Consider the following 13196-nt stretch of genomic DNA (forward strand, 5'->3'; position numbering starts at 1 on the left):
GACACCTGGGTTCGATCCCTGGGTGGGGAAGATCCTCTAGAGGAGGAAATGGCAACCCACTCCAGTATTCTTGCCTGGAGAATCCCATGGACAGAGAAGCCTGGCAGGCTACAGTCCACGAGGTCGCGAAGAGTTGGACTGAGCGAATAACACAACACTACTGTATGTAACTCATTTGCCCAGGGTGCCATACATCTTTCGAAGACTGATCCTATAACTTGAATAAGACCGTATATAGAAGTACTGCTGTGTGTATAATTCCATTAAAAACTTTAATATGTTTTCTCCTATACTAACAGTAATGCAGAAAAGCTATCTATTAGCCCCAAAGTAAAACACCCTCAAGGTATTATTATGTGTAGTTCAAAGAACCGAAGGTTGTATTAATATCCTAATAATTCTATGCCTACACACTTGCAATTGTACCCAAACTATCAATTTTTTAAAAATCCAAAACAAAAATCATGTAACTTTGGTTTTAAAAAATTCTTACATTCTGTTCTGCCAATGAATAAACAAGCTGTGGAAGAATATCACCCTTCACGACTGCTTCTGCCAGGTCATCATTATAATTAGCCAGTCTCCCCAGAGCCAAAGCAGCAGTCTGTTGAATTGTTGGGACTACATCCAGAAGAAGAGGCCTCAGCAAAGCCATTACGCCTAAGTTACAAGAAATAAGAAATCAGCAAATTTTAAATTAAAAAGCAAACATACCATTCAGCATATATGCAGATAGGAAAATGCAAAGGGAAATATCATTAAAAACAAGCAAACAAAAACCATCCACTAAAACCTAATACGATATGAAGCAGCAGCCAACTGGACAAGGTATAGAATAATATAACCTGCAATTATCAAAGCAGCAGCCTAGCATGGAACTAAGAACGGCTTTGGAGAACCAGAGTTTAAATCCCTGATTTGGCAAACTCTAGCTGTGTGACGTCACGAGGAATGCAGAGAGAGACTATAAAGCACACAGTAGAAAGCCTTCCTAGCAGGGTTATGGGGGTGGGGAGTGGAGGGGAAGAAGCTGTGTTCCTCCCCGCTCAACCCCACGTGCCCCACCCCACCCCCTGCCCCCCACAACAGCCTTTGCAAACCCTATCTCTTTCAGGGCTCAGTTCAGTTCTTTCCTCTCAAGTCTTCTGGTGTTTTTTTCCTCTGATTCCAACCAACTTAGAGTCTATTACAGAAATTTTATGAAGATCTATTTCAAGGCCAGGTGAGCTAGAAGGGCCATTCGACTAGGGCTTCCCATTCATAAAGGGCTGTAAATTCAGATTTCTGACACTGTCTCCGAATAAATAAATTCTTTAAGATAAGGAAGTATGTCACATTACTAGCTCTCATTAATATTCATTCTAGGGTTGAATACATAGTAGGAATACCATCATCACAGCACAATAATAAAAATAGCTTATATATTATTTTGTGTTAAGAACTTATTTTCTATATCAATTCACTGAATTCTCATAACAAACCTATGAAGTAGGTCCTATTATCATGTCTATTTTACAGATGTGGAAATGAAGGCTGAGAAAAATTAGGGAAATCACACAGCTAAAATGCAGAAGCAAGGTTAGAAATTCAGACATTCTTTATTCATACTTACTAAATACGTAAAACTGGATGGAAATAATATGGAAAATTGAGGAGGTGGGGTAAATTATTTCATTTGGATCATTTTATTCAATATTCCAACTCTATATTAACTCTGCTGTGCTGTGTGCTCAGTTGTGTCCAACTCTTTGTGACCCCATGGACTGTAGACCTCCAGGTTCCTCGGTCCATGGAATTTTCCAGCCAAGAATACCAGAGTGGGTTGCCATTTCCTACTCCAGGCGATCTTCTTTAGAATGGGCAGGCAAATTCTTTACCACTGTGCCATCTTGCAGACAACCCCTTAATAGAGGTGTTTTAGTCTAATACTACGAAAAAAGGTGATAACGGAGTTCAAACTAGAACAAAGGGCCCCTTGACTTTTAAACTTCATTTACAGTGGGCTGTTCAACTTGCACGTTATTACATCTTTTGTTAAAAAATATTACTCTGACCTATAAAAGCAGATACATATTACCAATATTCTTTTGTAATGTTATATCCAGAAACACGTGAAATAGAAATAAAAGGAAAACACAACAACATTTAGAATTAGACCAAAATAAGATAAACAGTACTATCAAATAACATAAACAGAGAATAAGGATGCTTATCACAGAAACATTTAATGATGTGACCTCTGGCTTTTCTCGGTTCCCAGTTTTCTTCAGTGATCCTTTTTCTGTCTAATTTGACTTGGTTAGATCGTTTTACAGAAGGCCACTGCTGCGAGTTTGCATCCTGACTGAGCTGGTTAACTTTGCAGGCACACAGCCCGCCTTCTCAGGCCTAGGCCACAGCTCATGTTAAACAATTCAGCATGTCCATGTGCATAAGTGTTTCTTATATTATTCTCTACACTTTTTACGGAGACAATTTCTGAAGTATCTCAGAACAAACAGTTCAATGTGCAAAATAAGGTATTAGAATGACTACCAAATGTGAACATGATTCCTTCTAGAAAGCTGGATCTAAAACCAACCATTTGTTGATCTCTTCTTTGTGGTTGCTTATTACTTGATTCAAGTTTTTTAACAGTGGTAAAATATACATAACATTTTAAGCATTTTCTGGTGTATAATTCAGTGGCATGAAACACATTTATAATGGTGTGTAATCATCACCAGTATCTAGGAACCGTTAAACCACTTTCCACTACACTGAGGCTACATCATTTTAAACTCCCACCAGCAAAGTACAAGGGTTTAAATTTCTCCCCATCCTCACCAATGGTTGCATTTTATTTTTTTTAGAATAATCCATCCTAGTAGGTATGAAGTGGTATCTTCCCAATCCGGGGGTTGAACCAGAATTCATCTATCTGAGTTTATACTTCTTATGCTTCCCAGGTAGCTCAGCTGGAAAAGTATCCGTCTGCAATTGCATGAGACCCTGGTTCAACCCCCGGATTGGGGAGATCCCCTGGAGGAGGGCATGGCAACCCACTCCCATATTCTTGCCTGGAAAATCCCCATGGACAGAGAAGCCTGGCGGGCTACAGTCCATGGGGATCACAAAGAGTTGTACATGACTGAGTGACTAAGCACAATAAGCACAATTACATTATTATTTATTATTAGTTACTATATTTAGCTAGTATACCACAAGTCTCCCAGTGTTGGATATCTTCAGTTTGCCGTTTTAGCAATAAGATGTTCTACCCCAAAAAATGTATTTCACTTGTCCACATACTCAAAGGAATTTTGCTGCTTTATATATTTTCTCCTCCCTTTTTCTACTTCATTTGGCCCAGCAAAAATCAGGTCAATAAAATGACATGATTCCTTTTGTTTCTATTCTTATATTCAATATCAAAGTTAGGCTTTCATGCAGATGCTCTGTCATATGCCCTTGTTCAGACAATGAGAATTTTGAAAAATTTGTAAAAGCTAAAGTTTCCATTTAAAATATCTGAACGAGGTCATTTTTACTAAAGAAAGTATTGCCTGAATTTCTAGTCCTTGAATTGCCTCTTAGTGCTTCATAGTCTTCAATCCCCAGGAACATGTTTTTATCTCCTACACAGGCTAAGCATACTTTGTTATTCTAATTTCAGGTTTGTCCTAAAAATACAGATAATGCTGCAAGAGGAACTGAGGAAAGAAGGAAGGGAGGGAGGGAGTGAGGGGAGGAGGAAAGAGAGGAGCATATATAACATAAAAAAGAAATTTCCTTACCTGTCTGTCCATTAGGAATCCATGGTGATTGATCCTTGGTGAGCGAATGCATGAAAATATAGAGTCCATAGGTTATAGCAGTCTGAATGACTGCTATAATATCTAATAAGACAAGGTCCTCAGTGAGGAGCTAATGAACTCACCGGGGTCTCCACTGAAGGAACCAACAAGTACTACCTAATATTATATCTAATAGTAAAAGTAATTTATATATTATACTCTGATATCTATAAGACAATTTTGTCTTCCCTATATAAATTCATTAAATGGTGTGAAAATGTTTATGAAATATAACCTATAGGCTAAATCTTTACAATCTTCCCCATCCCCAACTTTATAGCTTTAAGTTTCTTTTCTGTGTTTCTTGTTCCAGTGCCATACTGGAGACACTGCTTCTATTAATAATACTTACATTGTTATCTAGTTTTACAAAAATAAAAACCCCATGAATCCTGCCCACAATTATTCATTCAAAAAACAGATCAAGGCTTACCAAGTGGCAAGAAATAGGGACCTCACAGATGAGTAAAGGCAGCTCATGCTCTCAAAAAAGTATTGGAAGAAATTATAGAATAGCCTCAACCAACCTTTCCCTTAATTCCTTTTAATACAACATAGGCCTATCACTTGAATTTTGCAGGCCAATTGGATATATAAGCCAGGGGGAAAAAGGTCAAATGTTTCTAAAGACAAAAGAAATAACTCAGTCTCATATTACATGCGTATAATTTCTATACATATTACTTCAATTTCAGGTGCTTTATAAAGATATTTAACAGCTCAACTTTGTTTTATTGAAAGCAAGTCTCTGCAAACCAGGTCTTTGGGTTCACTGAAGTCACAGTAAAGATTTCTGGCTGCCTTGGTGACTTATCTTCTTTTTTTTTTCTTTTTTAAGTTGTAGTAAAATATACCTAAATTTTAACCACTTTACGTGCACAATTCAGTGGCATTAAGTACAGCTGTAATGTTGTGCCACAATCACCACTATCATTTCCAGAACCTATTCATCCTTCCTAACAGACACTGTATACCAATTAAATCATAACTCCCCATATCCGCCACTCAGCCTGTGGTAGTTTCTACTCTATTTTCTGTATCCATGATTTTGCCTATTATAGATACTTCATATAAATGGAATCATACAATATTGTCCTTTTTTGTCTGGCTTCTTTCACTTAGCAAAATGTTTTTAAGGTTTGTCCATATTGTAGCATATATCACAATTTCATTACTTTTTAAGATTGAATAATAGTGGTAAAGAAATCTGCCTAGCAAAAAACAAAAAAACAGGAGAAAAAAAAAAATCTGCCTGCCTCCTTATCAACGCAGGTTGGATCTCTGGATCAGGAAGATCCCCTGGAGAAGGAAATGGCAACCCACTTCAGTATTATTGCCTTGGAAATCCCATGGATAGAAGGAGCCTGGTGGACTACAGTCCATGGGGTTGTAAAAGAGTAGGAAACAACTTAGTGACTAAACAACAACAATATTCCATTGTGTGTACATGCATTTTGTTTGTCTATTCATGTGTTAATGAACACTTGGGTTGTTTCCACTTTCGGGTTTGTGAATAATGCTGCTGTAAACATTGATGTTCAGGTATCCCTTTGAGTCCCTGCTTTCAATTCTTCTGAGCGAATAATGAGTCTGTTGTTTTCTCTTTTACATATATACCTACTACACCCATCTGCCTGGAGAAGACTGGAATGTTGGAATGAGGCTAGTACAGAGAAAAGAGAAGACACTGCTAAAAGGACTGCCTGCTCCCAGAGGTTTCATTGGAAATATCTGAAAAGGAAACTTTTGAAAGGCAATCAGTTCAAAAATCTATCTTCACATGTATACCTGCGGCTGATTCTTGTCAATGTATGGCAAAAACCACCACAATATTGTAATTAAAATAAACTAATTAATTTTAAAAAATCTATCTTCAGATGAAATTTTTGGTTTTACTCATACTCTGCCTACATTGTTTTGAGATAGTTCACTCTAAAAGATATGGATACAAAGATAATAATTAACAGCGATGGAATGGAGAGGGGGGCTGGGTGTTTTGTTCTTTTAAATCAGAAATATAGTTTAGGTAATAGTTTCTACAACTGAACTCTGGGCATAAAACTTGAGTTTTATGGCAGCAAAAGTAAAAAGAGAACCATTCTGTGAAATAAAAGGAAGCAGGAACAATTTTTTTCCTGAAATCATAGGCCTAGCTTGAAACATAATATTTAGATAAATAGTAAAAGATTGATTGAATAAAAGAGTATAACTTGGGGACTTCCCTGGTGGTCTAGTCTGTCAAGATTTCACCGTCCACTGCAGGTCATGGAGGTTCGATCCCTGGCTTGGAAGCTAAGATCCCACCCGCCTTGGGGCCAAAAAACATAAAACAGAAACAACATTGTAATAAATTTAATAAAGACTTTAAAAATGGTCCATATCAAAAAAATCTTTTAAAATAATACAATTTTATATTTTAAAAATAACAGCAAAATGCACAATGTCTTCAATGATAGATTTTAAAAGTCATGGGAAAGTCTAAGCAGCTATTTTTAAACAAGCCCTCAAAAAAAAAAGAGGGAATATTATTAGACTAAATCTACAAAGACAGTTCCATGGAAAGCTAATATAATCTAGCATTTGTACACAATTAAATAGTGATTCTAAATCGACAGTGAGATAGAACTTAGACTATATAGAAAAGTGAACAGAGATCATTTCCTTTGGAGACACAGGCACTCAAGCATAAATACCACTAGTTTTCACCTAGATTTTTAACAGAACTTGATTAAAAACTAAATTCTAAGTTGAGCCGCCCTTATTAGTCTGGGGTGTCTGGCAAAACCAATATTTCACTTTGAAAATTAGGTAAGTCTGACTTGTGTTCAGATAGGCCAACTACAAAGCAAGGACAATTTTTTTCTCAAGGTACGGCCCTGGATTTCTTCTAGGACCAGTACATCTACTTAACAGAAATCCCAAAGTTCTGCTCCCCGTGAATGTGGAAGAAAAGTCCTTCACACAAAGTATGACTAAATAAAGAACAAAAGAAAGTGCTAAGTATTCGCTCACATCAATCAACCAACAAATATCAAGGGCCTCCTTCTTCACCGAGCTTTACTTCACATGTTCTCAAAAAGTCCAGGAGGGCAGGCGGTCAGTCAGAGGGCAGCTGGCCTCTCTGGGCGAGGTCTCCCAGCTGCTCTTCTTGACGATAGCGGGTGTCAGTCCAACGACTCTCTCAAGTACTCTCGCTTGGTTCTCAACTTCCAGGGGATTAGACACTTTCTCTGGGTAATTTGAAAGAGCCTCTGGTTTGAAAAGGCTTTCCTTAGAAGTTAAGAGGAAGCCAAAAGGTCTTCTAGAACTCCGAGGCCAGTTTAAGTGCTAAATACAACTTCCATTTCCTCAAATCTCCGGGTATTTATCAATTAAAGTTAGTCTTTGGCATGTGGGCCTCCACTCAAGGTCCCACAGTGGTCCTCGAGGAGACCTCAAAAGCCATTACACACAATTACTGGACAGTCACTGGTACCCAAAGGCCTGAACAGATGACGTATTTTAAAAATTAACCCTGAGTGGAAATTCCCCGGTGGCCCTCCACACAGTCACTGCTGACGACCGGGATTCAGTCCCTGGTCTGGGAATTAAGATCCCACAAGCCACGTGGCTCAGCCAAAAAAAAAAAAAGTTAACACTGAGGTTTATTCGAAACTCCTAGAACATCTATGAATGGTTTCCTGATACCTCAGGTAACACAGGAAGAGCACAAAGTCAGCTAACAATACAGAAACAGGTCCTAGTCCCAGTTCAGCAACTAACTCACTTAGAGATGATGGCAATTATCCAGTCTTCTTTGAGATTTAACCACAGTGAAGACGATACCTACTCTATTCACCTGAGCTGTTATAAGAATCTAATCTAAGAGATATGAAAACACTTAGAAAAATAATTACTCCTTCCTTCATCCTCTTTAAACATGTTGAATATCTGCTCTATGCTAAGCATTATGTTAAGCACAGAACTTACAGTTAGTAGAGAAAGGAGAAATTAAACTATTACAATTGTGATAAGGACTATGAAAGAGAAATGCTACAGTCAGGGAAACTTAAGAGACAACTCACTGGAAGGGCTCGAGGAAGATCTCCCTGAGGAATCAACATCTAAAAACAGCTATAAAGAATGAGTAGGAATTAATTGGGCAAAAAAGTGTAGGAAAAGTCTGAAGAGCAAAGGCCTTGAAAAAACATTCAAATGCAAAGTGTTTTTAGAAAACACTGAAATAACTTTTCAAAGCCATTTAATCTGTGACATTAAAATTTAACCCACACAATTTGCCATTTCAAGAACCTACTCTTTCAGGTTCACGTACCGCTTGGATTTTTTTTTTTTTTAATCATCCAGCTTTTCTTAGGAAAACAGTGAAATCCTAGTCCTGGTTGTAGTATTTTCTACTTATGTACCAATGCTTAGATATCAAAACAGGAAATGTCCACACAGGAACAATGATTTGGGACACACAATAAAACTCTGAAAAATCTTGTTTATAGGACATACTAGGTGCATACAAGTTCAGAATTTTTATAGTTTCCTGGAATATTTTCCACTTACGTATATGTAAAAAGAAAAAAGAAAAAACCTCTATCACTATCCTTAAAAAAAAAAACTCTATCCTTAAAAAAAGAAAAACACTCCCCATCACTAAAAAAAAGGTGCTGTAATTATCATACATTCAGAACTATAAGACTCCTTTTATATTGGAAAAACATCAAATTTAAAGAGCATAACTCATTAAGTTTTTTGAAGTTGCTTTACTAATTATTTTTTTGGTTCTAAAATCCTTTAGAAAAGTAGTTTTTGTAGGAGAATCATGCTTCATGTACCTCCCAGGATGTGTTTTCAATACATCATAAATGCTTGCTACAGGCTTTTCCTTCTCATAGAAACCGAAGTGCTAGATCATTAATCTGAAGATTTTCACCCCGTGCCAAACACATGTAATTTAAAAGCATTTTATGTCAACATGCATTATTTATTTTCTTGAATTATGAACCAAATAAATTGCCTCAATTTGTAAATTCACTTCATACAGGTGCATATTTAAAGTGTTAGGCAAACTTCTCTATTCCTACTCTTTTGAAAATATGCATAACTTTTGATTTGCCATGTTTACCTTCTGGGTATAGGTGATAAGCAAAATATTACAAAGTATTATTTTAAACTTTACCCCTACTTTTCTTATATAAATAGCTGTTTCAGAAAAAGTTTATTTAATGTAGCTAAGCAGTTTAAAAATCAAGTTCTTGGGGCTTTTATTAGCTTATTCTAAAAGACCTTCTAAACAACCAAAGAGTGGCCTGGCACTCCAGTATACCATAAAACATCTTTCTTATATTTTATAATTAAACAACCCCTTCCAAATGCTGAAATTCTACAATTGGTACAAGTTACTATGTATTATCTCTAGCACTGCAGTCAAGTGTTACTAATTATTCAAAGAGGGGACGTATTCAAATTCATTTTTAAATACCTGCAAGATTTAATGGCTCAGACATATAGGGTTTGAAGGTGCATAATGAGATTTTATAACAAACTTTTGATTACAGTTTCAATTTCCGTGCTTGTGATGGGTCTGTTAAGGTTTTCTATTTCTTCCTTTTTATGTTTTTTAATGTTTTCATGTATGTTCTTTTGATTTAGAAAGAACAAAATCTCAATGAGGAAAAAAATCCAGGTTATAGACACACTGTACACAGTTTTTCTAGTGAGTCAAACCTATTTTTGTCTAAATACTCTGAAGAAGATATCTTGCAACACTGTGTTTTAAAATTACTTTGGACATAATTAATAGAGCAAATTCTCTCACTGACACATCAAAAATACAATGAAAAAGATCAGAGTTTTTTAAATGAAATAAAACTTCATCGATAATTTTCACCTTTAAGGTTCCTTTCATAGTCAATGGATTTAAAAATTCTTAACAAGTGAACTACTAATTTATCATGATGTCTATATGGAAACTTTTTTTCCCATTATTTTGGACCCATGATACATGTTTATTTAAACAGTTTATTAAGGGAGAAAAGTGAGAAAACAAAACTCTCCCAGATATAAAGACAGTATATCAAAGTCAGGAACAAAATGTACTAGTATCTTATGTTACCAAAATGAATTCACTTGACTGGAAAAAAATTGATCAAAATATGTAATTTATGTACACATACTGTGGCTCATTCAGACGCATCTTAAATCCATAGTGATTTTTGAAAAGGAAACCACTTAAATGTTTAATTGACTAATAAAAGCAGTTTTCATAACAAAGCTTACAGGGTTTTTTAATATTCAAAGGATAAATCTATTGGAATATCCAGTATCTGTCTCTATTTAAAGTTATTAAAGGGGTGCTTAAGTTGAATTTACATAACATGAAGTATGTTAAAATAAGTTCCTCAGGGGAAAGAAAAATCTTACCATTCCATCCTAGACATCCTAGTCACTCCTAGAAATACTGTTTAGCCAACTGTCTGGAGATCTCAAGGTCCAGTCAAGTTGACATAAAATTAACCATCTCAGGCTCTCACCAAGTAGAGATAATTTCAAACTGTTAAGCTATATTACTTTTGTATTCCATTCTTTTCTAAGTCAGACCGTAAGTGAAATAGGTGGCTATTTAAGAATGTCATATCTAAGTCACTCATACTTTGATGATGACTTAGCCTGTTTGTATTGATTAAATTCCATTATATAGTCTATAGTGTATACTTATGGGAAGAGATAATCTGTCACTCTTACATTAAACATGATATTCAGTAGTTATCTATACAATCTATATTTCAGCTATCAAATTTCTAAAATAATGTCATTTTCCCTTTTTAAGAAATCACATTTTTGTTTAGCTGTATACATACTGTCCAAAAAATCAAATATTCATAAATAGCAAGAGTAGGACTGGAAGGAAAAAAATCCCTCAAAAAAGTGCGTTCAAAAAATGTAACATGCTCTAATAAAGTTAACATAGTCAGTGTAGATGAAACACTGTATGTCCAGCACTGTGCTGGATACTTTGAGAATATACATGCATGCACACAAGCACACACATACACATGCAGAAGAAAGGAAATGAATCCATGTGAAACAACTGTAGAACAAAAGCTTATCAGCTTTGGGAAAATTTCAAATGGAGAAGGGATGAGTGGTTGCCCAAAGTTAGGGAAAAGAGGGAGGTAGGTGTGATTATAAAAAGGCATGACAAGAGATTCTGTGGTGATAATCTCTGACTATAATGGTGATGGATACACACAGTATAAAATTATATAGACCTAGACACACACATACACACACTAGTACAAGGAAAACTAGGGAAAATTAAACAACAACAACAACAAACCTGATGGATTGTTATCAATGTCAATATCCTGGATCACACTACAGTTTTGAGGCACCTGAGTTCTCTGTATTATTTCTTACCACTGCATGTGAATGTACACTTACCTCAAAATTAATAGCTTTTTAAAGTGGTTATAAAATACACTTTCCCTATTCTAACTACACTCCTTCCCACTCCCCAATAAAAGCATGCAATGAGTAAGCACAGAATCCCTCCCAGTGGCAAGAGAAATTTCCACCTAGCATAGTACTAATTCCCCTCAAAGAAACCCAGAGTAAACAGTGTGACTAAAATTCTTGCCCTGGAAATATGTTAATTCTCTTCTAATTCCATGTTAATTTAAATGAGTTTTAAAGATCATAACCCATAAATTGAAGGTTTCTCATGACACAGCAGCAATAAAATGCTACCTTCAGGTGGTGGTGGAATCATCCTTAATCAGACACAGAGGATTGAGAGAGAGAGAGAAGGGACCACCATTATGTGAAAAGGTAAGGAGAACTTCACACACACATAACACACGCATTCTTCCTCTGCCTATAGAATCTACATAAGTTCGGATCAAGACGTGGAATAAGAGCACCACTAGAGATTTCTCAAAGCTAGGTCTCTGCCTACTTGGAATCTCTTGGAAAAATATTCAAGCCTATCTTTGCTCTTTCACCAACATAAAGCGAGAAATAACGTTATCAACCGCTCTGGAATTCCTTTGGTGTGAGAAAGTCAAGTCTAAGGTGATCAAACGCAGGGAATCCGGAAGAATGGGGCTGATTAGGGTAGGTTCACGTTCACATAAAATGACTTCCAGGCAATTCGTACGGTCTTGACTTTCAATCTGATACTTTCCTAGTTGAGACAAAGATGGAAATAGGAATGCCTGGCCCCTCTCATATCCATCTGGAAACTTGACCCGCGAAGAGCCGCGAAAGAGACCGAACACTTGTACCGCCTCCGCGGTGGATTGAGGGAACTTAGGGACGCCATCCTCCGTCCCCACCCCGCAGCTCCCTGACAGCCCAGCCAGCAGGGGAGCGGGGAGACGGGGACTTGAGGCGAAGCCAGGGGACACTGGGCGAAGGGCCTGGGGATATGCGGCGAGGGGCGAGGCTGAGAGGAGGACCTGGGGGCAACCAGGAATGAAGATGTGGGGAGAGGACAGGGCTGCAAGGGAGGCAGGACCCGGTTGACGCGCGACGGGCGAGGCGAGGCCAGGGGTGCGCAGCGACGCGGGTGCAGGCTGAGGGCTCACCCGCGTTCTGCAGCGTCTCGATGTTCTGGGGTCTGGTCGCCAGTTCCGCCACCATCTGGACGAACTGGGTCCGGGCTTTCTGGTACTGCTCGAACACTGCGGGGAGAGACACAAGCTGGAGAGCGCCTCGCGCGGTCCGCGGGCTCCGCCGTCCTCCCTCCCCCGTCGGGGCGACCGGGCCTACCTTGCAGCACCTGCCTCTGACTCATGGCGCCCGCGTCTCTGCGCGCGTCACCGACTCCTGTGTCTGACTCGACAGAGCTGGGCCTGCGAGTCTATGGAGCGGGCAACCGCGGCTACAGCTCGGCCTCCGACGGCAGAGGCTCTCTCTGTGTACCCGCGTCTCCCGGGCAACCGACCGGAACCGGAACGCGGCCGTCTCGCGGCAACCGCAGTCCCCAGCGTGACGTCACGGCGCGGTGCCTGGGCGCCCGTCGCGGTCGGCGGCCTCAGGTGGGGTACTCCGCCTGCGCGGCTCCCCGGACTCGCGGAGTTCTGAGGGCCGCCGCGGGAGCCGTGCGCCGTCGAGGGTCACACCTTCTGGGCACAGGCGTCCGCCAGGAGGTCAGAAAACTTCACAAACCGAACCCAGACTTGACTGCAGCGGGGCGGGAGGGAGCCTCGCGCGCCAAGGAAACTCGATCCTAGTGCGGCGAGACAAGCAAACTGCCGCGATGGAGTCTCCTGGGATTCGACAGTCGAGAGAAATCTCACATATAACACTGTATTATCTGATAAATACATTACTGTCAGTGCTGTCTTCAAGTCAAATATTTTCCCCTTT

General features: G+C 38.7%; 1 protein-coding gene across 3 annotated transcripts in view; it reads right to left on the reverse strand.

The window, feature by feature from the left end:
- SPAG6 (sperm associated antigen 6) overlaps positions 1-12775 on the reverse strand; it is a 62707-nt gene extending 49932 nt beyond the window's left edge. For 2 of the 3 annotated variants that reach the window (XM_027559983.1, XM_027559981.1), the window contains exons 1-3: positions 12597-12775; positions 12413-12508; positions 494-660 (exon numbers count right to left, since the gene is read on the reverse strand). In XM_027559983.1, coding sequence (XP_027415784.1) covers positions 494-660; positions 12413-12508; positions 12597-12621 — 288 coding nt within the window. In that variant the 5' untranslated portion in view covers positions 12622-12775. Of the gene's footprint in view, positions 1-493; positions 661-3776; positions 3844-12412; positions 12509-12596 lie in introns of those variants that run through there. The other variant, XM_027559982.1, reaches the window with a different exon arrangement.
- Between the last annotated feature and the right edge of the window lie 421 nt (positions 12776-13196).

Source organism: Bos indicus x Bos taurus, chromosome 13 (assembly GCF_003369695.1).
Source record: "Bos indicus x Bos taurus breed Angus x Brahman F1 hybrid chromosome 13, Bos_hybrid_MaternalHap_v2.0, whole genome shotgun sequence".
Taxonomy (NCBI): domain Eukaryota; kingdom Metazoa; phylum Chordata; class Mammalia; order Artiodactyla; family Bovidae; genus Bos; species Bos indicus x Bos taurus.